Source organism: Erigeron canadensis, chromosome 1 (assembly GCF_010389155.1).
Source record: "Erigeron canadensis isolate Cc75 chromosome 1, C_canadensis_v1, whole genome shotgun sequence".
NCBI lineage: Eukaryota > Viridiplantae > Streptophyta > Magnoliopsida > Asterales > Asteraceae > Erigeron > Erigeron canadensis.
The window spans coordinates 43878385-43903926 of NC_057761.1; the positions used below are offsets into that span (position 1 = coordinate 43878385).

A 25542-nucleotide genomic window follows, 5' to 3' on the forward strand; every position below is an offset into this window, starting at 1 on the left:
TATGCACCTCTTTGGATATCATGTGAGTTTGGCAGGACCACCTTCATATATTCACCAGAATATTACCAATCTCTTATATATGTCTTAGTTTAACCATACTCCCATATAGTTAATCGACAATGGACATTTAGAATATTTAAAACATTCATGGATTTAAACATGCAAATATAGGACACATTTATTATAAAATGAAAGCACTCATTTATTGAAATAACAATTGTTTAACATCCCTTATCCAAATACCAATCACAGATTTACATGACACAACCTATCAACTTAAGACCAATGCCTTCAGCATGCTTATTAAACTTTCCTTTTGACAATGCCTTCGTAAAAGGATCTGCTAGGTTGCAATCCGTGTGAACTTTGAGTAGATTGATCTCACCCGATTCGATTTGCTCTCGAACATAGTGATATCTTCTCTGGTAATGTCTGGCACCTTTCTGAACACCAGGTTCATTGGCAATGACAATAGCTCCCGTATTGTCACAATACAGATCCATAGGTGAGTTATTTGAGGACATCACATCAAGTCCAGAAATAAACTTCTTGATCCAGACAGCTTTCATAGCGACCTCTGAAGCGGAAATGTACTCAGACTCTGTAGCAGACATAGCAACTGTGGTTTGCTTCTTGCTCTTCCAATCCACCGCGCCTCCATTTAAAATGAAGACGTATCCCGACTGAGACTTTGTATCGTCTTTATCAGTCTGAAACCCCGCATCACAGTATCCAGTCACTTTGAGTTCTGTGTCAAAATTTCCTCTATACACCAAAAATAAATCTTTAGTAGCTCGCATGTACTTAAGAATATTCTTTACAGCAGTCCAATGATCCTCTCCAGGATTTTGATGATAGCGGCTAACAATATTTTGCGCGAATGCAATGTCAGGTCTAGTGCATCTTACCGCATACATAATATATCCCACAGCCGAAGCATAAGGAACTCTTTGCATACGCTCCATCTCTTCAGGCGTTGAAGCACCGTTCTTGCTAGATAAATTAAGTTCTTCTTGCATGGGAACAAGACCGCGCTTAGAATTCTCCATCTTGAATCGCTTCAAGATTTTATCTATATAAGCACTTTAACTTAATCCGATCAACCTTTTGCTTCTATCTCTATAGATCTTGATTCCAAGAATAAATGCTGCTTCTCCAAAGTCTTTCATAGCAAAACACTTTCCAAGATAAGATTTAACGTCTTTCAACATTGGAATGTGATTTCCTATTATCAATATGTCATCTACATATAAGACAAGGAAAGTAACATTACTCCCAATAGCTTTGCGATATACACATGGCTCATCAAGATTTTGAGCAAAACCAAACTTCTTGATTTCCTCATCAAACCTTTTATTCCAACTTCTTGATGCTAGCTTCAATCCATAAATGGACCTTTGAAGTTTGCACACTTTGTTGGGATGATTTGGATCGACAAAACCTTCCGGTTGAACCATATAGACTTCCTCGTCTAGAAAACCGTTTAAGAAGGCGGTTTTGACATCCATTTGCCATATCTCAAAGTCATAGAATGCAGCTATGGCTAAGATGATCCTAATAGCTCTAATGTCCGCAACGGGAGAAAAGGTCTCTTCATAGTCAACTCCGTAAAGTTGAGTATAGCCTTTCGCCACAAGACGAGCTTTATAGGTGTGTACATTTCCATCCATGTCGGTCTTCTTCTTGAAGATCCATTTACACCCAACGGTTCTACCATTTGGTGGAAGATCAACCAAGCTCCAAACTTGATTATCTTTCATGGATTTCATTTCCACATTCGCAGCTTCAAGCCATTTGTCAGACTCCGGATCCGATAATGCAGCATTGAAATTAGGAGGTTCATTTAAGTCTCCTAATATGTGTTCTTCAGATTCAACCATAAGATTTAATCTTTCACGAGCACGTATTGTCCTTGAGGACCTACGAATTGGAATCGCATTATCATTATCTTCAACTTGATATTCATGAGATTCATCTCTTTGAACATTCCCCCCCCCAAGTTGATGATTGCTAGTCTTTTCAGAAGTTGACACATCTTGCTCTTGAACCTCATCAAGTTCTACAATCCTCCCACTGTCTTCTTGAGATATAAGCTTCTTTTCAAGAAACTCAGCATATCGGAAAACTTTGACAGTGTTTTCGGTAGGAAAGTAAAAATAGTAACCCATCGTTTCCTTTGGGTATCCTACAAAGATGCACTTAACGGATCTAGGTTCTAGTTTGTCAGGCGTATCTCTCTTCACAAGAGCCTCACATCCCCAAACCCGTAAGTAAGACAAATTGGGAACACTCCCATGCCACAGTTCATGCGGTGTCTTGTCAACCTTCTTGGTTGGAACCATATTGAGAATGCGTACAGCAGTCTCTAGGGCATAATCCCAAAACGAAAAAGGAAGAGTTGTAAGATTCATCATGGATCGAACCATTTCAAGCAATGTTCGATTCATCCTCTCCAATACACCATTATGCTGTGGAGTATATGGAGGAGTAAGCTGTTGAATGATTCCACAAGCTTTAAGATAATCTTTAAACTCTTGGCTTAAGTACTCACCACCTCGATCCGAACGAAGAATCTTGATGGTTTTACCGAGTTGATTTTCTACTTCACTTTTAAACATTTTGAATGTTTCGAAGACTTCATGTTTATGTTTCAGCAAGTAAACATAACCATAACGACTAAAATCATCCGTAAAAGTGACAAAGTAGCTAGCACCTCTCCTTGACACATGTCTAAATGGGCCACATACATCCGAATGTATTAGTCCAAGTAGCTCTTTAGCCCTCTCCGGTTTATTTGGAAAAGGTTTTCTTGTCATCTTGCCGAAAACACAAGATACGCATTTATCAAATGATTCATCACTTGATTCTAAAATCCCTTCACGTTGAAGTCTCTCAATGCATTTCTTGCCAACATGAGCAAGTCGACAATGCCAAAGATAAGTCGAGTCCAAATTGGGCTTGACTCGTTTGCTAACATTATACATTGAATTATTTGAATCACAACCACGCATATCAATTTCATAAATACCATCACAAGCAATAGCATCAAAATAATGGACATTATTTCTAGAAACTGAAATACCAATATCATTAAAAACATTAATGAATCCGTTGTCTTTCAATAAAGAAACTGAAATTACACCTCTAGTAATAGACGGTACATAGTGACAATTGTCTAAAACAATAACTAAACCAGAAGGTAAAACTAAATGATAGTCGCCTATTTCTTCTACAGCCGCCGGTAGACCATTGCCCACGAACAGTTGTAAAGATCCTGGCTTCAGTTTCTTTTTCCTTCTAAGCTCCTATAAAGAATTACAGATATGAGTACCGCACCCGGTGTCGTAAACCCATGAATAACGCTTAGAAAAGGAATATAATTCAATTGTGAAGATACCTGAAGTACTGGTTGAACCAGCTTGCTTCTTCTTCGCATTCAACTCGGCTAGGTATTTAGGACAATTCCTCTTCCAATGTCCCACTTCATCACGGTGAAAACAAGTTTGGTCCTTAGCCTGTTTATCCTTTTTCGCTGGAGGCATTTTCTTTGGTTTCGGGACTGAAGTACTTTGCTTTCCCTTGCCATCTTTCTTGCCCTTAGATCTTGGTTGCTTTGGTTTCTGGACTCTTCCTCCTTGATCGTGAGAACTTGGGGTGTAGGAGATTACTTTAGAAGCTTCTTTTCAAACTCATTAACCATAGCATGAAGTTCAGCAACGGTTTTACTCATGCTATGCATATTATAATTGCGCACAAACTCCTCAAAATCCTTAGATAAAGACTTAAGAATTATGCCAATCACAACAGCAGGAGGGTAAACATGATTCAACCTTTCCAATTGCTCAAAGTACGTTTTCATCTTTAGTACATGAGGCCCAACTGGTGTTCCTTGCTCGTGCCTTAAGTCATGGAGTACATCAATGAGATCGAATAACTCCACTCCGGCTTGTTTCTCGTACAAAGACTTGAGTTCTTTGATCATATCACATGGGAAATAGTTCTCAAATTGCTTTTGAAGTTCAGCATTCATGCTTCCAAGCATCAAACAAGCAACCTCATTATGTCTATCGTACTGAGCAGCATAATGAGCTAACTGCTCATTAGTAGCATTAGCTCCCGGAACAACGGGTCTCTCCTCTTCAAGGATTTCATATTTCCTTTCAGCTCTTAGAACTATTCTCAGCTGACGAAACCAATCATTGAAGTTTGGTCCAGAAAGTTTTTCTCTTTCTAGCATCGACCTAAAAGTCGATTGGTGTGTGTTTTGAGTAGGATTTGTTGTTGCCATCTACAAAACAGACAAAAGTTCAATTATCGGTATTTTCGATAATTAATCCTTAAGAAATGTAATTTACCCATGTTAAATACTTTTAACAATTAATTTCATTAAGGCTAGGATCCAATTTGACATACCATCACCGCATCAGTTGATCTGCTAGAGATGATGATACTCAAAATGGTAAGTAACGATTAGTAATTGCATATCTAATGCAACTCGTAGAGTTATGGAACTTACAACAACACTAAAGGGGTCTTTAAGTGTTTTGTAAACATGTTTTTGTTCCATCTTATGCCACGGGTCAAGGTCTCACCATCTTAACTCGTTTTAAGTCGTCCAATTAAGAACGTGTAAATAGTCCGCCGCTGGTCTCACAACGGGTCGGTAATCTACCCTCAAGAGATACCATCCGCCTACGGTCTCACGTAGGGTCAAATAGTAACCGGGAGGTGTTCTAAGCGAAGTGGGTGGCAATGACTTAACTTTGAATGGGTAATGCATTTGATGTGAATCAAAAGTTTATGTATGAAGACTCATGCAAATCTTCATAACATAATATTTAATAAAATCACTTGTATAGTCTTAACAACACAAGAGAGCTCGGTAGCTCCATTTGAACGCACAAAGAAGCGCAAGGGCAAAAGTTTGCGATTGACGCAATTAAAAACTCGCCCTTTTAGAAGGCTAGTGCACTTCGACTTATACCTCTCTTAGAGTTTGTTCAAATGGGTGAGCCGGTGTATCTCAAGGTTGCAAGACTCCAATTTTTATTTAAAAAAAAATCTTATTTCGATATTGCTTAGTCAAGTTTATATTTTCTTAAAATTATTTTGCATCACCATTTATACCTCAATAAATACGCAAAACAATAAACTTTACTAATCTATTAACTATTAAGCATGCAACGAGTTATGGTAGGCCACCTAAACATGTCACTATGGTTTCTATTAGGGTGGACGGAGTGGGTATAGGCACGGACCGGTACCGGGCCGGTACCGGATGGCACACCGCCCCGACCCCCCGGTACCGGTTGGGTGGGGAGCGGACTGGGCACCGTGGTGCCGGTTTGGGTGCCGGAGTATTTGACCGTTACAAAAAAAAAAAAAAACGTGGGCCCCCCTACTTTTTCTCTCTCTTTCTCTTCTCTTTCTCTTTTCTTCCTCATTTTTTTTCTTCTTTTCTTTCTGCCGAACTCCTTCCTCCATTCTTTCTTCTTTATTTTATTTTTTTCAAACAATTCATCCATCTAAACCCTCAAAAATGAATAGGGGGAAGAAACCAAAAGAACCCACTTACTCAAATCTACCCAAAAAACGTAGAAACACGCCGCCGCTAAACAATCGCGATATTATGCCACCTCCCCCTTCGCAAAAAAATACGGCTGAAGATGTGTATAGGCCACAACGTGTTGAAGTTTTCTTGAATAGTATGGATCCATTGTTTTTCGATTCTGTCCCGTCAAGTGTGCAACCGAATACCGGGTTTTCGGGTTTTGCGAATGAAACTCAAACCGGGTTTTCGGGTTTCGCGGGTGGTTCATCATCACACTTCGCGACTCAGCAGGTTCAAGAAGAAGAAGAAGAAGAAGAAGAAGAAAAAGAAGAAGAAGAAGACGTGGAGGAGGAAGAGGTGGAAGCAATACGCGAGACCCAAGTCTCGGTTAAGGTAAAGAGAGTGTCGAAATTGGGGGAGGATGAAGAGGCGTGTTTGGCAAAAGCTTGGTTAAACGTTTATGAGGATCCATACGTCGGAAACGCTCAAACGGCGGGTTCGTTTTGGAAGAAGGTGAAGTTTCAGTTGGACTCACACTTGAACCGTGAGTCGGGACGTACCCCTGAAATGTGTCGGTCGAAATGGAAGGATTTGAAGCATAAGGTGTCGGGTTTTTGTGGTATTTACAATGTGAAGAAAAGTAAGATGTCGAGTGGCCAAAGTGAAGAGGATGTGTTTAAGGAGGCCGTGGCATTGTATATGCGGAAATACAATAACAAGTCCGGGTTTCCGCATGTAGAGGCGTGGCAGGTTTTGAGGAGAGGACCGAAATGGTCGGAGGTTCTTACTTTGGAGGAGATTTGTGAGGAGTCGGGTAGCAAAAGGGCAAGAACGGAAGGGTCTGTCCATGTACGTTCATCAGGGGAGCCGTCGGTCCATATTGACTTGAATGACGACCACTTGGAGCAAGAAGAGGAGGGAGGGAATGACATGGATGATGCACTAGTACATCAGGCTAGACCTGTGCCACCCCGCCGTAAAGCTAAGGGTAAGCAGACCACTCCTTCCGCCTCTACTACATCTGAGGAGTTCTTGAAGATGGTCGCGGAGTTGAAATGCGACAATGAGGATAAAAAACGAGCTCGGGAGGAGAAGATGCAGATGCAGAAGGCGATGATGGATAGCTATATGGCGGCGGAGGAGGCTAGGAGGAAACGGGAGGAGGAGATGACACGGATGGTCTAGAGTCAGCAGCGACAGAATGATATGGACTTCGTGATCAGGCCACACGATCACCTCAGCGGGCCGATGTTGGAGATGGTTTTGGCGCAGAAACGCGCCCTTTGTGAGCAGTACGGATGGCCGACGCCTTAGTTGTATGTTTATGTTGATTAAGTTTTATGATTTACTTGTTTTCGTATGTTTGAATAAGATTATGTGTTTTATTTGTGTTTTTAAGTTGTATTAGTTTTAGTTTATTAAATAAAATGTTTTAGTTTTAAAAATAAATAGAAATGAAATTAAATAGAAAAGGGTGGGGAGGGGAGGGGAGAGGTGGTGAAGTGCTCTTAGGTTTCGGGGAGGGGAGGGGAGGAGAAGAAAAATCAGGGAGGGGAGGGGAGGAGTGGGGAAGCCCTCCCCCCACCCTTATGTCTAAGCCGGCTCCCCCTTCAAAGAAGAGGACCACATACATCAAGTTGCCTTGATTGCGTAAGCCTTAAACATATATAAAACAATCAAATATCACATAAGCACATAGTTGCTGACTGGAATTTTCCAGTAGCTTCACGACCTGTTTAGACCTGTTTCTGGTCCGATTCAGATTTCGAGCATATGTGTTGAGCATATACAGTTCAAAACACAGCCTCTAACTCATTACAGATTAAAAGATATGAATTATTTAGTGAACTGTCGCAAAGCAGAAAAATCACACGAAAAATTCACATAGTCACACAATTATCTCATAATAAACCCTAATTATTGGATCATAATGCTATGCCTTTTATATCACTATATCTTAGTAATAATCACAAGGAATTTTGCATGAATCCCTTATGATTTTTACTATTATTTAACAACCTTAAATAAATCAAGTACACAAGCATACAATATATATCAAATAAACATGTCAATTCATAATATACAAACTTGCTTAGAGGGTTTCAATTAACCATTAAATTAGGTTGAACTTAATTAAACAAAACCCTAATTTATTTAATTAAAATTCGATTTTTATAATAAATAAAACAATTAAACCACAACTTTTAATATTTAATTATTAATAAACTCGAACCAACCCTAAACCCCCTTCAAGTTTTGATCTTTGTAACTAATAGATCACATAGGTGGCTCGTGATACCACTGTTAGAATATATGAACATAAACACATAACAAATCACGAGTACGCAGCGGAAAAGAAATGTTTATGCAATCATATTAATTAACAAAGTAATGAATAGAATATGTGTACCTTTGTGCAAAACTTCCAATAAAGTTGATAATAATAATTATTATTATTATAGGGTCTAAACTGAAACCCCTCTACGATCGAACACTTGACACCCTTATATCGTATGCTAGTACCCGATCACAAACTCACAAACTCGTTGTGTTTTTCCCTTGATGTCGAACCCCAAAACCCAAAACCATTTGGGTTTTTGCCCACGGCCGAACGAGAGAGAGAGAGAAGAGAGGAGAGTGTTTAGGGTTTTCAAAACTAATTGTCTTGAATGAATGAATAAAACCCTTAACCCTTGATCTCTATTTAAAGGGATTAATTAGAAGGGTTTTCTAACTTGGTGAACAAGTTAGAATGGGATTAGGAAACTCCCTAAGAAATTTTGACCCCCCCCCTTTTGTACAATTAGGAAACTTCTAATTTACAATTTAATCATTCTTCTTTAATTAATTAAACACTATTAAACCTTTAACATAGCTTAATTAATAATTCAAGTGATCGTTTAATTAATATATTACTATAATATACTAATTAAATATACAAAGTTAACGTGTCATTTTGTGTAACCCCGTAGGCTCAAATAAATACCGGACATGCGTTTATTATAACGTGATCATATTCCAGCATGTACTACAAACGTGTGATGCGTATATGGTTCGTTTTTTAAACTTTCAACCAGGATACAAAGCTGAAAGGTGAATCCATTGTTGGATATTTTAGTGTAATTGTATTAACTTGTTTGACCATTATTGTCATAATAAGAGATCATATAGGCTTGGAGGTGCGAAGTGCACGCATATCTGAATCTATTATGACCTTAGCGGCGAAGGTACGGGGTAATGGGGGCAGAGCCCCTGGGTTTGGTAGTTGTTATAGTAAAATTCCTTCCGAAAATTTTGATTTCAAAAATTGAGGGACACATTTTGCCAATTCTGAAAACTTATATAATTAACTGCCTGATGGGCCTAAACTATATCTACTCGTTTTTGTTGTTAATGGTCGAATAATTCATTCTCTTGTTCATTTATGCTCTTAAACACAATACAAATAAACTTTTGAATTTCTAAATTGTATCTAATTGAATAGTTGAATAGTTTGGGTGTACCGTCAAATTGATTCAATCTGAAAGTGATTACACCTTTTCAGTAAATATTTAATATCCGATTTAATTTGTTTGATTGTCTGATTTCCCCAACATTCATTTGAATCAAATGACCATCAGGAACTCAAGATGATGTTTTTTATTTGTTACAAGTAAAAATAGAAATGATTAAAGATATTAATGGTTTTGTATAGAGTAATATATTGTTTTTTTTTAAGATTATTTCTTTTATTTGGTGGTGTCGACCTTTTAGAGGTGATATTTCAAATATATATATAAACATAAAATGGTCAATAAATGAGTAAATCAATAATGAATAACTTTAATATCTATCTATAATCCTTTATAAAATATATTGAAGCTCTATTTTAAGTAATTTAAGCACTCTTCTTAATATTCCCATATTGTCCTTAATTCACACATTGCCTTTAATTTTATATCACTAAACACAATCAAACAAACACCCTACCAAAATCTAACACACAGTCACTTCTTTCTCTCCTTCCTATCTACACACGCATATCAATTCCTCCTCCACTGTTTTGTATTATCATCAATGTTTAATCACTGCAACGCGCAGACACCAACCTCCGTGTTTAAAAATTCAAAATCTAAAATGAAAAAACTTAGGGGGCGTTTGGTTGTAGAAAATGTTTTCTGATTTTTCATTTTTAGTTTTCTAAAAAATGAGAATGGTTTTTATTTTTTAGAAAACAAATAAAATTTTTGAAAACGTGTTCTAATTAGAAAACTAGAAAACATGTTAAGGATGTGAGAGGAAGACGATGGGGGAGTGGAAAATGGACCAGGAAAATAGAAAACAAGGAAAAGTTGTTTTCAAATTTTTCATTGAAAAGTAAAAAACATTGTTTTCTATTTTCTTGAAAAATATTCTTAGAAAACTATGATGAAAACGCGTTTTTTGTTTTTCATGTTTTTTTGGAAAAAAAATAACGCACCCTTAAAAATTCAGTAGCGATATTACTAAATGGGCTTTTAAATGTGTTTGAAGAATCACAAACATAGTTTGTTGGGTTTCTTGAAGGTCCAATTTCTTTCTTTCTTTTTTTAACGACAAGGCCCAATTTCTTTACTCTTTTAGTTTTCACATCAAATGAATTTATAAAGAACCCAACTTCCATACTGAGTACTCAACTACCATAGCTTAAATTGGAAACCAAATTATTTGCCCATTTGTAGTCTCACAATTAAGGAAAAAAGATTACTATAACGATTAATTATTATATTTTTATTTTATTTTTCTAAAATCAATTAGTATCTTATATATTCGGTTTTCAAATTTCTTTTAGATAATGGCAATACTAGTCAACATGTATATTTTTCTAAATTCTAGATGTGTCTAGATTTTGTCCACTGGTTTCAAAATAAGTAAATAGAACTCTAACTCTATCTTTGACTTTGAATATAATTCGATAGTATCAAATATATTCTTTTATTACGTGCTTGCCAAGTTTTTAATTAGCAACCCCTAATAATAAAAGAATACATAAGAAAAGCAAGAAAACTATTTCCAGATTGAGTTTCATAAATATTTGTGCTGTTTTTCTTTAACTATATAAAACGCTAATCTGCTCAAGACCTCATTCCAGGATTATTATCTTCCAAATCTAACAATGTCGTGGCGCAGGTGGATTAAGCCCGAGGTACATTTTTTTTTTCCCATTAATTATTTGTCGTAGTTTCTTCAAAATAGTTGGATGTTTTATGATACGTATAGATAAATACTTTTATTCGTTTGTTTATGTGTGTAGATCTACCCTTTGATGATTCCAATTGGAGCAGTTATTGGACTAGTTGCAACACAACTTATACGTAACATATCCACAAATCCGGAAGTCAGGTAAAAATTTTTAATCTTTATTAATGTAAGAAACCGCAAGATAACCAATGTTAATAGCAATGTATTAAAATACTTTTGGTAATTTTAATTAGGGTTACAAAAGAAAATAGGACAGCGGGGATCTTGGAGAATCATGAAGAAGGTGAAAAGTATGCCGAACATGGATTAAGAAAGTTCGTTCGTGGTCGTAACTCTCAGATCATGCCGTCAATCAACGAGTACTTCTCGCGAGAGAAACGAAGGGGGAAAATTTATGATGAATAAATTTTAATTATTGATGAAGCCAATGTTTTGTTGTGGGCCAATGATTTTAATCATATTTACTTTTGATCAATATTAATCAACAAAGTCGAGAAATTTCACGCGGAAGATGTCAAGTAGTTCGATCAATTGTATTACGTTGCAGTATAGAAATAGACTTTGGTGGTGTATTGCTATGGTACGTACATTCATTAATATGAACAAATTTATTTTTGTATTAAGATTAATTTGCAATATGAAATAAGTGCACCTTTGTGATTATACTTATATGAGGTGTTTGTATGTATATCACATAAATCTTTTGCTTCCGTTGGCTACACGTTGTCAATTTGATGCTTCATCGCCTGACTTGTGGTAAAGAAGAACACTTTTGATGTGAATGACATTCACCACGCTGAGATTCGGCGTGGTTTATATCTCCTCATCGGCATGGTAGTGGGCTAGTGGCCGACTAGGCGTGATGATTACAGTATTGAACCCGTCCACCTCAACTTTTGTTGCATTCGGTGTCATTTTCCAGTTTTTCCACAAATTTGTAAGGTGTGATCGAGGTGTATTATATACAACGGGTATTAGATTAAATTAGATTATCACCCTTTTACGTTAAATTAGATTATCACCCTTTTATTAGATTAAATTAGATTATCTAAAAGTAATAAACGTAACTGGTAGTGTAGTTATTTTATGATCAAAAGATGTATATTTTATAAATAACTTTATTAAGAATATTATAAAGATATTATGTGAAAATATTTAAATTAATTAATAAAGGAGATAGATAGTTTGGAAAAATATGGGTGTAAAATATTTTAGGATTATATTAGGTAGACTTAGTGTGTGAGTTAGGAATGTGTTGAAAATTAAAGGTATTTTTGGTATTTTAAAGGTATAGAGTTGAAAAGGTGATAATTTATTTATTAATATAATACAGATTCAGGAATAAAGGGTTTGGTAGTAGTGTAAATTAAAAGGGTAAAATATGATTTTTAAAGGTAAAGTGTTTAATTTGGGATTGGGTAGTTTGTTTATATATGGAGTATAGATATGTAAATTTTCCAAAATAAAAAATGTTTCATCTATATTAATAAACAAACTACCCTTCCCCTCTTTTAACTCTCTAGCTACCTTTAAAATACCCATAATACCCTTAATTTTCAACACATTCCTAACTCACATACTAAATCACACACTAATTCTATCCAATATATACCTAAAACATTTTACACCCATATTTATTTAAACTATTTATCTCTTTTATTAATTAATTTAAATATTTTCATCTAATATATTCTTAATAAATTTATATACAAAAGATACATCCCTTAACCATAAAATAACTACACTATCATTTACGTCAATTACTTTTAGATTAATAACGTAATTACCACCGCCGCCACTAGCAACACCCGTTGCCGCCATCGTCTCCGCATTGCGCGGGTACCCATCTCGTTATACATAAGCAGGAGACACCCACCCACTAAATTTCTCATTCCATTTTCGGTTCCTTTAACTTTTGTTGCAGCGAGACGGTTGGAATTATGGTTGATTCGTTCAAGTAAACCAATACTTTGATAATATATATTGAATTTGATACAATAATGTTCCAGTTACATAATTAGGAGGCTTATTCTATACCTTAATTTTTCTTTATCTTCAATTTAGGGACGAAACTCATTTTCCAGGCCAAATAGCATTTGTCAAGTTTATGTTCATTTATAATGTTCTTTTGTGACAAAATTATGTTCGTCTAACTGGTTTGTGGTTGTCTGGTTAACGTTAAACAACATACTCTTAAATTATTTGTTGTATCATATATCCGTTATTTTATTATACACTTCTTCTACTAGAAAGGTACCCGCGTGATGTGGCGGTGTAATGGCGGCAACGGTGGTGACGTTGACGGCATGGATGGAGGCACCATGGGAGCAGTAAGGTCAGCTGTCCCCACTCCAATTTCTGTACAATGTAATTTTTTAAAATTTAAATGATATATTTGTAATTTTTTTCTAAATTAATGTATGAAAAAATAAGTAGGAAATAAATACAAATGTTACTTTCGTTGTCATAAGCTTATTCTTTTGAATTCATTGGTCATTGAAACATTAATTTTGGGATAGATATCTTCATTGTGAGAATAAAAAACTTGAGTTGTTTTGATTTTTAATTAAAGGAATGAAGAAAGGTTTAAGAAAAAACTTTCTTTGTTTGAGTATGTAAATGTGTTATACTATAGCTGTTTGTGGAAAAATTATTTTTCTTTCAAATTCTTATATATATTTATCACAAGCAACTAATTATGTAAGAAAGATATATATATACAAGCTAATTATTTTCTAAAATGTATATTTTTTGGGTTTCTTGGATTATGATTGAATACATTTCTATTCTCGAGCTAGGGACCTTTTTTTTTCCACGTATTCGGATACGACTTTTCTAAGTATGAGAAACAAATTTTAAAATTGCCCCCTTACTAAAAAATTTCTGGCCCCGTCTGTGGTTGATGGGTAGTGCTGGCTTGCGGCGGTAGCGGTGTGGAGGTGGCGGCGGCAGTGGCGATGTAATGGCGGCAGCGGCAATGGTGGTGACAAATGGTGGTGGTGCGGCGACGAGTACTATAGGTAGTTGATGTAACATGGTTTTGATAAATTGTTGAAATTTAAAATTCAATTTTGAACCTTAAAATTTGACAAAATGAAATTTGCTTTATAATATATAGCACTGTACCCGTGCGATGCGGCGGTGGCGGCGTGTGGCAGTGGCGGCTTGTAGGTTATTGATGTAATGTGGTTTTTTATAACATTTGCTTCTGACTTCAAGTATCGATCTTCTCTTAGTTATAACTTGTATTCTACCTTATGATTGTTCAGAACACAAACCTGTTAACCGAGGCTCTCTCTTTTCATGTTACAATTTGCAGCATGTTAAGAAACTGCATGGTGGTCTAGAGCATCGTCATCCTCCGGGGATCTTCACCGCCCCGCTTTCTTGTCACGTGATTGACACTCCAATCAAGGAAGGCACACGACTTATAATGGGCCAACCTATCATGAAAGCTACAATCTCTCCATCTTTGATACCGATTAAAACATTTTCTGAGTCTGAAAAGTCGAAGCATAAGAAGATTCTTGAGACGTACGTCTTTTCTTACTAGTATGCATCCGATGCCAGATGTCTTAGCAGTGGATCATCGCAACGCTACTGATATTAACAGTAGCCCAATGGCAACACTTGATGATGATGAAGTTGTTTTGAGAAGGTATGAAAACTTCAAGAAGTTTGATTTTGCCGCAGACCATTCTGATCATCTTTTTTCAGCATACCCTTCTGTAATTCAGCAGGTAAGGGTTTGTCTCAGTTGGATTATTCACTTGGTCTCAATAATTGTACTTGTAATGATAATGAAACAATTTTTATGTTGTTACCTTTTCATGACTTCAATTTCAATTTTTCAGCCAAACTGGCTTAAGAGGATTAATCAAGATCGAAAGATTATGGAGGAACAGTTGCATGGTATACGGCCTACTTTAATAGAAATAGTAATGAATAGATGTTGCCTTTTTTTTTCTTTATAGTCCGTCTGTATATGCATCTAATTTAAAATTAAATTAATAGACAGTCCGGGTTATATGCAAATGCAAACATAATTTCTTTTATTTGGTACAGATACCATATTTGTAAGGGCTTATGAATCGAGGATGAATCTTTTGAGAGCTGTAATTATTGGACTAGAGGGAACTCCTTATCACGATGGTCTCTTTGTCTTTGATCTGTTGATTCCAGAATATTATCCTAATGGTCCACCTGTATGTCATATTCCTCCTCTTTTATTATCTCACAGGTCGTAATTTCTTATTAATGACCAATCGTTGTTTTGTCCCAGTGCGCTATTACCCTTGTGGTCTTATTAGTGGTATCAATCCAGTTATTAATGGACTTGCCAGTGTTGACTGGAGTGTTTTCAAGATGTATGGCAAAAAAGAAACGTTATGGGTGCCTAGCATGAATGTTCTCCAACTTCTGGCCGGTCTTCATACAACATCTGATTTTGCACACAAAGCCTTACTATAACGGACGTCTATGTGCACATTACAAAAACTCCGTGTTCGCAGAATGGTCATCGTTATTATTTAACGAAAATACCATTATTAAATCGCTCAAAACTATGGCTAATACCATGAACAACCCACCCAAGGTAAGATTTGTGCTCTAAGTTCATGCTTGTTTGGTATAGTTTACTAATCAGATGTTATTGGATGAATGGATGCAGAACTTTGAGGATTTGGTTATATATGGAAGGTCTGCTAGTTGGGTGTCTTGTCACTGATGACTATGAGTCCTGCTCAATCGAATTCAAGAATGATGTGGCTTCATGCATCACGACCCTTATAGACGCATTCAAGAAAATCGGAGCATATGAAGCTCAAGAATTTCATTATCTTATAGAAGAGGCTTCTAAGAAAATCAGACCAAATGTAGCTCAACAGAAAATCAGACCAAATGTAGCTCAAGGATTCCATCGTCTTCTTAACATTAAGAAGGCTATCCATGTCACAGTGAACAAAAAGAGGAAGGTATAAGTTCCTTTATTTCCCTTCCATGAGCCCAACCGGACATTTAATGCTCCTTATGTTGGTCACGGGTTGAAAACCTTTGAAAGGCATATTGGGAAGTCTTTGCCAATAAGATGGAGCATGAGGGTTTTCTCTAGCATTTAGCTAGATTCCTCCCGAACGATAGTGGGACTTCCACCACCCGTCGTGCCCTCGGATTGACTGTGATGGTGACGTGGTTGATCTTTACCGGACGATGAAGAGGCATGCCGCTGAGTCCAATCACCACTGCCGTTCAAAAAAAGAATTAAGAGACAGGTATCACCTCTCAAATTCTGGTATTTGATTTTGTTCCATGCAGCTATGCTAGGCATGCAAGTCAATCTCTTCTGAACCTTTTATAATTTGATGAATTTATCAGCCTTTTCATACTTGCCTGATTGTGAGTGGTTATATGTTGAAAGTATTGCCTGCCATCACCTAATTGCACATTGCAACCCACTTCCTCTTTTACAATGTGGCAGCAGACTCAGCCACACATGGCTTTTTTCAGAATTTGACCCTTTCAGGAAATGGTATGTCTTTTCGAGTAACAAGACTACCAAATACAAAAAAATTTATTCTAGTCGCATTTTTTATACACATAGAGCTTTCCAAAAAGTGAAGGTTCAGCCTTGTAAGACTTATAAAGAATGAGATATGATTTTTACAAAAAACGGTCTCCTAATTCGTTCAGGTGAAGTTTCTATGAGTTTTGCAAGATGACTGAAGTTTCTATGAGCTGAGCCATGTTTGGAGTTTTGCAAGATGACTCCAAACGACGTTTTCGGTACATATACCCAACCTTAGACCGCCATCCCCTACCAACATAACCTGGAAAACACATAACCAAGCATAAAAAAGCATTACCTAATTACTACTGGAGTTAAACTTTTGGATGATTTATAGTCAAAACAAACCATATAATCAACTTCTATATATGCCTTCCAAGAACTCTTAAACTTAGCTTGGATTTAAAGATGATGCTCATTGTTTATTATACGTAGGAGAAGGCAGGGAAAAAAGAGAATAAAGAAATGAGACTGATAAAGAAAACTATATGTATGTGTGTGTTTCACGTATCGATGCAGAAGAAAAGATATTTTGGTTGGTCAACAAAAGGGGGTGGGTGGTGTCATATTGTTCAATAGATATTTTGCAAGATTAAGATAGATAGATTAGGATATAGATGTCGATAGATATTTATTGAAGTTTGGGATATTTAGTACTGTACCTCTAACGCCTATTTATTTGTTACTACTCGTAGTATTTTAGATTAACTAGATAATTAACCCGGGTTTAACCCAGACCTTTTAATTAAATTTGTAAAAAATAAATATAAAAGAATATGTGTAATTTTTGTTATTGATAAATTATAACTTGATATGAAAATAGTAAATTGACTAACACATATGAAAATAGTAAATTGACTAACACAATGATACATAAAATAAAAATACCTATTACGTTAATAAAAAGACATTTCATAATATTATATAAAAGAATTTAACAATTTCTTTGTTTCAAATAAAAAATTAAGAATTTAAATAAGCATTATGTGCGGTTGAGAGCCTACTGCTATATAAAAATGAGAGAAAACTTTTTTTTTTTAAAAAATATGATATCATAAATGAAATAAAAGTTTTTTTAAAAATTATGTGCTTTTAACACATAATAATATTTCTAAAAATACATTTAAAAAACAATCATTCTTTATTATATATAAAGATTACGCAATGTATACATATTATCGTCTCACATATATATATATATATAGAAAATCAAATGACTAACCAAAAATGTATACCTATATATACATATGAAATATGATTATTCATATTAACACATTATAATATTTCATTCATATAATTACATTATAAATAAATTAATTCTTAAAATTAAGTGAACCTAGACGAGTCAAAACATGTTCACCAATTTAGTCAAAATCAACTAAATAAATAAAATAAAGATTTTGAGATGTTAAAATATACTAATAAAAAGTTAAAATTGAAAATTTAAGAAAATAGAAAGATCAGTCATTTATTTGGTATAACAATAATAAAAGGAAATGATGGAGTCTATCCCTACCCCTTTCACACATTCTGACTTACACAATGAGCCATTCTAATAGTTACCAGATGGAGGTTGTAGGTGGCCTAATGCAGGTTGTGCTCGAATTAGGAACGAATTTATAGGCGTGAAAGCTAATTTTGATGCTTTTGACAAATATTATATATTTTAATACAAATCTATATATAAGTTTGGGGTTAGAAGTAAAATGTTTAAAACTAAAACAGTCAATTTGCAAAATATAATAAAGTTCAGTGGTTAAAATGAAAATAAATATTAAATTAGTATTGGCCAATGATAACTAGTCCAACTGGTTAGAGGCATCTCATGTTTCACAAAAGATCTTGAGTTTGATCTTTGGGGATGAAAAGTCTTGTGGTTTTTTCCTCTGAATACTTGTACCATGGTCGACATCTCATTGTCAGGGGTACGTGCAAGGCTTCACCATTATACAGTGAGGTTTTCCTGATGTCACATACCGACTGAATGTTCGAAAAAAAGAGTTAATTGCAAAATTGGTCCATATGGTTTGTTCATTTTAGCAATAGGGTATCTTTTTAAGTTCACTAGCAATGGGTGTCCTTAAAATGAGAATTTTTTGCAAGTTTAGTCCAAAGTTAACAGAAACATTAAAAGGTATCGTCAAGTCCTCATGTGCCTGTCAAGTCCTCACAATACCCTGCATGTGCGTGACACGTGAGGACTTTTACGAACCTTTTAATGGATCCGTTAACTTTGACCAAACCTTGTAAAAAAAATATCATTTTAGAAACCTCATTGCCAATGAATTTAAAAAAGGACCCCATTATTAAAACTAGATAAATGCCCGCACGATGTGGCAGCGATAGTGACGACGATATAATGGTGTCAGATTTGTGTAATAAGGTAAAACTTTGGTGATGAAAGGCATGATAATTTGCAGTTAATTCGTTGTCATTGGATAAGTTATTAGGAATATGACGGAACGAAAGATTCTTAAAAGACTAGGATTTACCAATTGGATCAGAGTCGAAGCTTTGGACGGTGATCAGTGGCGCAAAGTTCGAATTGGTAGTAGTGGTGATATGTGTTTCATGTAATAGGGTTTTACTTTTTTCACAATGTGTGAATTACTGGAAGGTGTAAATTGGTATGATGAAAATGGTTGAAAGACATAGTTGGTATATGACGTGAGAGGGTGCTTAGCACGGAAGATTATTTAAGGGCATTTTGGTCTTATTAAGTTCTTAATTAAGCTAAAGGGAGGAATCCGGTTTCTTTTATAAGGTACTAGACGGATGCCCACGTGATGCGGTGGTGATGGTGGTAGCGACGAAGGTGTGGCGACGACGGCAATGGTGGCGGTGATGTACGGCGGCGGCGGTGGTGGCGTGGTGGTGAATGTAAATTAAGTGATGTAAGAGGGGTTAATATGATATTTTAAGGGTTAGAGGATCTATGTTGTAATTTATTTCATTAAAGGTATTATAGGTAAAGAACTGAAGATATTTAAATTAGTGAATAATGAAGACGGTTATATGGTCATTTTAAAATCTTAATTACTTGAAGGAGATAGTTAACTTGTTTTATAGAGTAGTATATGTAAAGAATTAACTTGAGCTCAATTTAAGGTTTAATGGTGAAATTAGAGTTATGTGTGTTTGAGTATGTGAGGATGGTGAGAGGTTAGAGATGATCTAGAGAGAGAAAATAAATCTTAGAGAGAAGTTGTTATGGATTAATGATTCAAGGCTTATTACAATTTATGTTATGAAAGGATATTTATACAAATTTTCTAAATAACACTAATACCCCTTCCATAAATAAAAAATATTACAATAAACCACCAGGACCATCTTTGAATTAACTCTTAATATTTTAACACGTACTACAGAACATAATGGTTGTACTTGTACCACAACCACCGAATCTACCTTTACCATATAGTCATCACACAAAATCTCGCTCCACCCTTTACCATCACCTTCATTTGGGCCGATCACTATTGGTACCAAATTCAATAAATTCTTGAACTCCATTGTCACCAAAATCGTCAAATTGTTCACCATTACATTTTCATAGGCATCCACTTGAACTCCGCCATGTTGGTACATCCAAACATTAAATCACTAATTTCATCTGGAAAACCCCAAGCCCATATCTCAACTAATTTCTTGGATATCAACTTGATCAACCACACCAACTCCATGTTGTTACATCTGGGCATCAATTTCATTCTCAAACCACGCCAACTCCATGATGATGCCCCCAATCATCAACTTCATCCTCCAACTCCAAGCCGATATCCTAGGTATATTTTGATTTTAAGTATAGTAGTTCCATAAATTTAATAGTTGTATGCACTAATAATTTAATTTAGGCAAACTTCGTATTTTGATTGATTAATTTCTATGTTCGTTGAGCATGCCTATAAATCTATGTCACTGATTTCTAATGGAAAACCTGCAAATGTAAAATAATTTAGTAATTAAATTATCATTTTTTACATATATCAAATTATCATTTGTTACCAAACTCTGAAATCTCCAATGACTGTGGGTGTGTCGATTGTTGTTGCTGGCTCCGTTGCATGAGGTTTTTTTCCGGCTCCACTATCAGTAGTTTTTTCGGCTCAGTTAAATAAAAAAAGTGTGTAATGGGAGTGAAAGTGAAATGTGTAAGGATATAGTTGTATGAGTAAAGAAGATTAAAAAAATAATGTGTGAAGTGTGGATAACAGCTGTGCAAAAAACTTTATTTATCAATTCATTTTGTTTTTACTTTTATTTCAATTTTGTACGTTACAATACTCAATTAATTAAAGAGTAGGGGTTTTGGGTATTTAAAATAGGCAATTCTACTTCGAGGGAGCTTTCTAGCGCGAACCCGATTAAGACAATGTATGTTAGACCTCCCGCTGTCGAATCGCGAAACGAAGTTTTCAGCGAAATTCACCTTTCAAAATAAAATTAAAGAGTAAATTTTTACAAATTAATCACATATAAGTTTGTAAAATTTTGTTTATGATTAATTTGTATATCTAGCATTCCTCTTAAATAAAACGATGTAAGCTTAGCTAATAGGAGTATTAAATTTATTGTCTTAATTAATTATGTTTTGGTTTCCAATTTGTTATAGAAAAATAGGTACCTATAGTATACTAGTATCAATAGTCGTACGATATACAACTTGTTTATACACGTATCGTGAAATAGATTTTATTTTAAAAAACAAATAATTAATCATGATATATCACATGCATTTCGTCTTTCCAAAATTAGTCTAAAAGCGAGCGACATTTTTTCTAAAAATATTAGTTAAGATTTATTATTACGTGTTAATTATTAAGCTAATATCAAGAGGGTAAACAATCATGGCGTTTTAAAATTTTCATCCACGTTTTTTATGTTAGTAGATAATTATAAGTTCGAAAACATCTAGTTTTATTATTTATTAATTAATTTAACATGTTTTATGGATTAGACTAAATAAATTTTTTTACATATATTTTATAAATAACATCATATCATAAATTATAAATTTTTAATATAAATAAATAGGTGATGAAAATTAGTAATTATGGTACAGTAGATATAATTATATTATTAATATAAGGGTTCTAATCTATAATAAAACTCAGAGGGGGTTGAGGGTACATTTGGCATCCCTAATCCCCCTCCTTTACCTTAATACCCTTTTCTCATTAATTTTTTAGTATTTATTCAATAAAAAATGACTAACTTTTAATAAAAAAATCTTATAAAAAAATCTTTATTATTATTATTATTATTATTATTTACACTTTTTGTTTTCTCTTTTTATTTAACTAAAGTTGAAAAAGAAGGGCAAACTTGAATCAATATTATTATGGAGTTAATTTTCATATGTTTCTTCTTTAGCTTTCTTATTAATTAAGTTGTGGTATTGGTTATACACTTTTTGTTTCTCTTTTTAATCAACTAAAGTTGGAAAAAAAAAAAGTAAACTGGAATCAATATTTATATAGTGTTAATTTCATATGTTTCTTCTTTAACTTTCGTATTCATTAAATTATGATATTGGTCATATACTTTTTTTTCACAATTATTATAAGATTTATATATCTTAAAACTAGCCGTCCAATGGACGGGTCTGAGGACTAGTTGTTTTATAAATCTAAGTCTATATATAATTAATTAAAATATTTATTTATGGTATCTAAAAAGTAAGATTATTAAATAAATTTAAAAAGACACGTGTCGCTTTAATAAAGCGTCATATGTCGTGATGTTGATTAAAAGTTGTCACAATCCTGTTTTAGTATATTGGTAGATAATATAGTAATTAATATTATAAAATATCTGATTATTAATGGGAAAATCGATGATTACATGTATATAAAAATTATGATAATATATAGCTATATTTTATTTTATTTATTTTTGAATAAAAAACTTATTTTAAAAATAACTTATGTAACTTTTGAAGGTAAAAAAAGAAGAATAAAAATGGTGTTCTGATAAAATTGTGAATAAGCTGATGTAGTGGTGAGATGACGTTCTCAATGATTTCGTATAAAATTCTCATGAGCTTTAATTATAAAAATAATTCCCAAAAAGAATGCAAAAAGATTTTAGTGGATAAATCGAAGTTCAAGTTAATTTGAATTAGGTTATAGCTTTGAAGTTTGAGGTTTGAATACTATTAACTTTTGCTTTGTATGTGTTACATAGCAAATATAATATAGTAACAAATAGTTTAGGGGTCAAGGTGTTATGTTTGTAACAGTTCAGGGGTTTAATACACTAGTTAGTTAGGTCGGTTATGAGAGACTATATAAGTGTATTTACAGTTCATTTTGAATGATAAGTCTAAATTTGATACCATTCCTCTTCTTCTCTGATTTCTTCTGACAGTTATTTCTCATCTTCTATTTTCTTGATGTATATTTTTCTACTGATGGATTGTATAAAGTTGCTTGTTTATTTTGGGAAGAGTAAATTAAATTGTATTATTCTTATTACGAACATCCCATATATATTATATATAGATATATACTTGGCTTTACAAGTTTATAACTGTATATTTATACTTGAATTGCATATCGAATTGTTTTTAATTAATTTAATTGCATGCAATCTTAGATGGAGCTAATTAAAGATGAGAAACAGGTTTCATATGATTTGATATATGATCGAATACCTCCCTTATCTTCAAAATACCCATGGTTTATTGCTCAGAACCTTGACGCAAAGGATGACGACGACCAGATTTTTTACTCCATACACAGCCCGTTGTCTACTCAATACAGGTGTCGAATCCCTGAACTAATTGGGAGAGAAATACAAGCATGTTACCATGGCTGGTTGATTCTTTGTCGTTATCCAGATCAGGTCATGTGGTCTCTTTGGAACCCGATTACTTGTAGGTTGATCAGTCTTCCGCCGTTGAAGGCTCATGAGGAAGGTGATGTGTATGAATGCTGTTTGTCGTCCCCTCCAGATGATCCAAGTTCGATTTTTCTATTAGCCGTAATGAAAAAACCCATCATCTTTTTTTGTCGGTTAGACTGTAAAAGGAAGAAATTAAGATTGAGATGGACCAGAATGTCATACGCTAAACAGCTCAAGAGCATACACGTTACAGATGATTCCTCTGACGACGATGAATACCTGTATTGTTTAACTTGTTGGAATGACAAAGTATACGGATGCACTTTTCCTAATGATTCTTTTGTCATACAGATTGACATTGTTGTCAAAGTCAAAGAGGTTGTGATAAGTCTAGTGCCAATTGTGAGAACTCCCAGTCCATTTACAAGATGCCCACAATCATATGTTTATATGTTAGGCTGTTCTACAGAACTGTTTTTCATTCATATAGGTTTTGAAGATGTAACGGCACAAACTGTTAGTGAAGTGTTTCTGTTTACACTAGATATGACTAATATGATGTGGGAGGAAATTGAAGATCTCAAAGGTGCTATCTTGTTTTATAATGAGGACTCTGTAACGTATAGGCCGGAATTAGGGTCAGACTTTGGTGGTGGTTATATACATTATCCTAGCGAAATGGGCCAAGTAATAAACTCATACAACGTCAGAAGTAGAACCATCCTCTTATCTCATGTGCCTTTTCTTTTTCAAACAAGGAAAGGGTCACCGTGGACAGTATTGTTCGAATGCAGGTATTATGTTGGTTTTAGTTATTAATTGGTCATTTTTTTTTTAAGCATTTAATATATCGTAATTTCATATGATCTGGTGCAGCCCGGATGATCATCAACAAGGAGAGGACATGAATGATGCAACAGCTGTAAGATCATCAGTAAGAGAGCCTAAGATTGGTTTTTATAGCACGACGGATGAAATACAACTACTCGGTATTCCGTTTGATCTTCTGGAAAGGATTATAAAACTTTGTGTTGGTGTGGACTACATGAACTTTCGTGCTGCAAGCAGATGCTGTCGCTTAGCAGCACCTCCAATACAATGGAGCCAAAAGGCAGAAGTAAGTAGATTGCGGACGTATTCATTAGTTTCACCATGGTTGACCGTGTTTGACAAGGATCAAGGCATTATCACTTTTACAGATTCCATTTCTAGTGACAAGTACTTTATAAAAACACCTACGGAATTGATTGGCGATTTTCAAATATGTTGTTCGAGATACGGTTGGTTGCTGATGCTTAAAGATGATGGGCTGATGGTGCTTTATAACCCCTTCACAAGAGATATTCGCAAGCTTCCAGAAGCACCTTTTGATTCAGTAGAAGACTATTGTTTCTCAGCACCGCCTACTTCCCCAATATGTACTGTTGTGGGATTTGATCAACCAGATGTATGGGCAGTATACCTTGTAAATTCCGAAGAAGAATGGTGTTATTATAAAGTTGACTTTGGCTGTTATGATCAATGTCCTTTCCATTTTCTGACGTTGTATGGCCAGAATATGTATGGCTTGAGTGACGATGGAGGAATCCATGTCATTAGAAAATCGGTTGAAGAATATTTGGTTTGTTTTAGAGCTGAACCACCAAGAAGTACTTGTAAAAGTACTCATGTTATACGCTTCCTAGCCACATGTGATCAACATCTTATTCAGGTCGTGATGGACGAGCTTGGAGAATCCATTGAGTTGTTCAATCTGGACGTATCAAAAATGGAGTGGATGAAGATAGACAATTTAGGAAAACACATGATTTATGTTTGTGGTACAACATGTCTTTGTGTTGAAGCGAGAAAGCCAGAAATGGAAAACAAGGTATACTTTCCAAGATTACGTTCCAAGAAGATTGTGTTCTATTCACTTGAAACATGCAGGTATGACACATTCAATAATGGTGAAAACAACATTGAAGAAGAAAGTTTTTCAGATTTCTTCCAAACTGAATATCATACATATAGAAGCCCTCATGCTTGGATCGAACCACGTTGGTCCTAGCTGATGTCGATCACTTTTAGTATCATCATCAATCGTGTTGTGTTCAAGCCATGCGCGCCTTGTCATTTGCCCTCTCATAGAATTAGACCTCCGGCCTCAACAATGAACTTATATTTTGCACTTAGTTTGTCTGTTTACTGTTTGGGTTGATAATGTATGCTTATTTAACTGCTTTTATATATTAACATTAAGATTAAGATTGTAATAGTAGTTTATACTGGCACCTTTACTTGCAAAAGAAAGAAGAAGGAAAAAAACAAAGGAAAAGAAAGTAAGTATGAAAAGGAATTGGGCCTTCTATATCTAATC

General features: G+C 34.7%; 3 protein-coding genes across 3 annotated transcripts; all 3 read left to right on the forward strand.

Annotated features, from left to right (window-relative positions):
- The first annotated feature begins 5539 nt into the window (after positions 1–5539).
- On the forward strand, positions 5540–6736 carry LOC122593085 (glutathione S-transferase T3-like). Its single transcript, XM_043765437.1, has 2 exons — positions 5540–5842; positions 5945–6736. Exons 1-2 carry the CDS (start codon positions 5540–5542, stop codon positions 6734–6736), a joined length of 1095 nt encoding a protein of 364 aa, XP_043621372.1.
- A 3834-nt stretch (positions 6737–10570) lies between these two features.
- LOC122585856 lies at positions 10571–11440 on the forward strand. The gene is made up of 3 exons (XM_043757975.1): positions 10571–10715; positions 10824–10912; positions 11005–11440. The coding sequence occupies exons 1-3, from the start codon at positions 10686–10688 to the stop codon at positions 11174–11176; spliced, it is 291 nt and encodes a 96-aa protein (XP_043613910.1). The 5' UTR covers positions 10571–10685; the 3' UTR covers positions 11177–11440.
- Positions 11441–19728: 8288 nt separating this feature from the next.
- On the forward strand, positions 19729–25438 carry LOC122582382. Its single transcript, XM_043754769.1, has 3 exons — positions 19729–20122; positions 22935–23977; positions 24060–25438. The coding sequence occupies exons 2-3, from the start codon at positions 22935–22937 to the stop codon at positions 25231–25233; spliced, it is 2217 nt and encodes a 738-aa protein (XP_043610704.1). The 5' UTR covers positions 19729–20122; the 3' UTR covers positions 25234–25438.
- The last annotated feature ends 104 nt before the right edge of the window (positions 25439–25542 follow it).

Excerpts from the sequence above, each read along its gene's own strand:
- LOC122593085 (XM_043765437.1), top strand. The coding sequence starts at position 5,540 with ATGAATAGGGGGAAGAAACCAAAAGAACCCACTTACTCAAATCTACCC. Across the intron at positions 5,843-5,944 it reads CACACTTCGCGACTCAGCAG|GTAAAGAGAGTGTCGAAATT; the intron begins GTTCAAGAAGAA and ends GTCTCGGTTAAG.
- LOC122585856 (XM_043757975.1), top strand. The coding sequence starts at position 10,686 with ATGTCGTGGCGCAGGTGGATTAAGCCCGAG. Across the intron at positions 10,716-10,823 it reads GCAGGTGGATTAAGCCCGAG|ATCTACCCTTTGATGATTCC; the intron begins GTACATTTTTTT and ends TTATGTGTGTAG. Across the intron at positions 10,913-11,004 it reads TCCACAAATCCGGAAGTCAG|GGTTACAAAAGAAAATAGGA; the intron begins GTAAAAATTTTT and ends AATTTTAATTAG.
- LOC122582382 (XM_043754769.1), top strand. The coding sequence starts at position 22,935 with ATGGAGCTAATTAAAGATGAGAAACAGGTTTCATATGATTTGATATAT. Across the intron at positions 23,978-24,059 it reads ACAGTATTGTTCGAATGCAG|CCCGGATGATCATCAACAAG; the intron begins GTATTATGTTGG and ends GATCTGGTGCAG.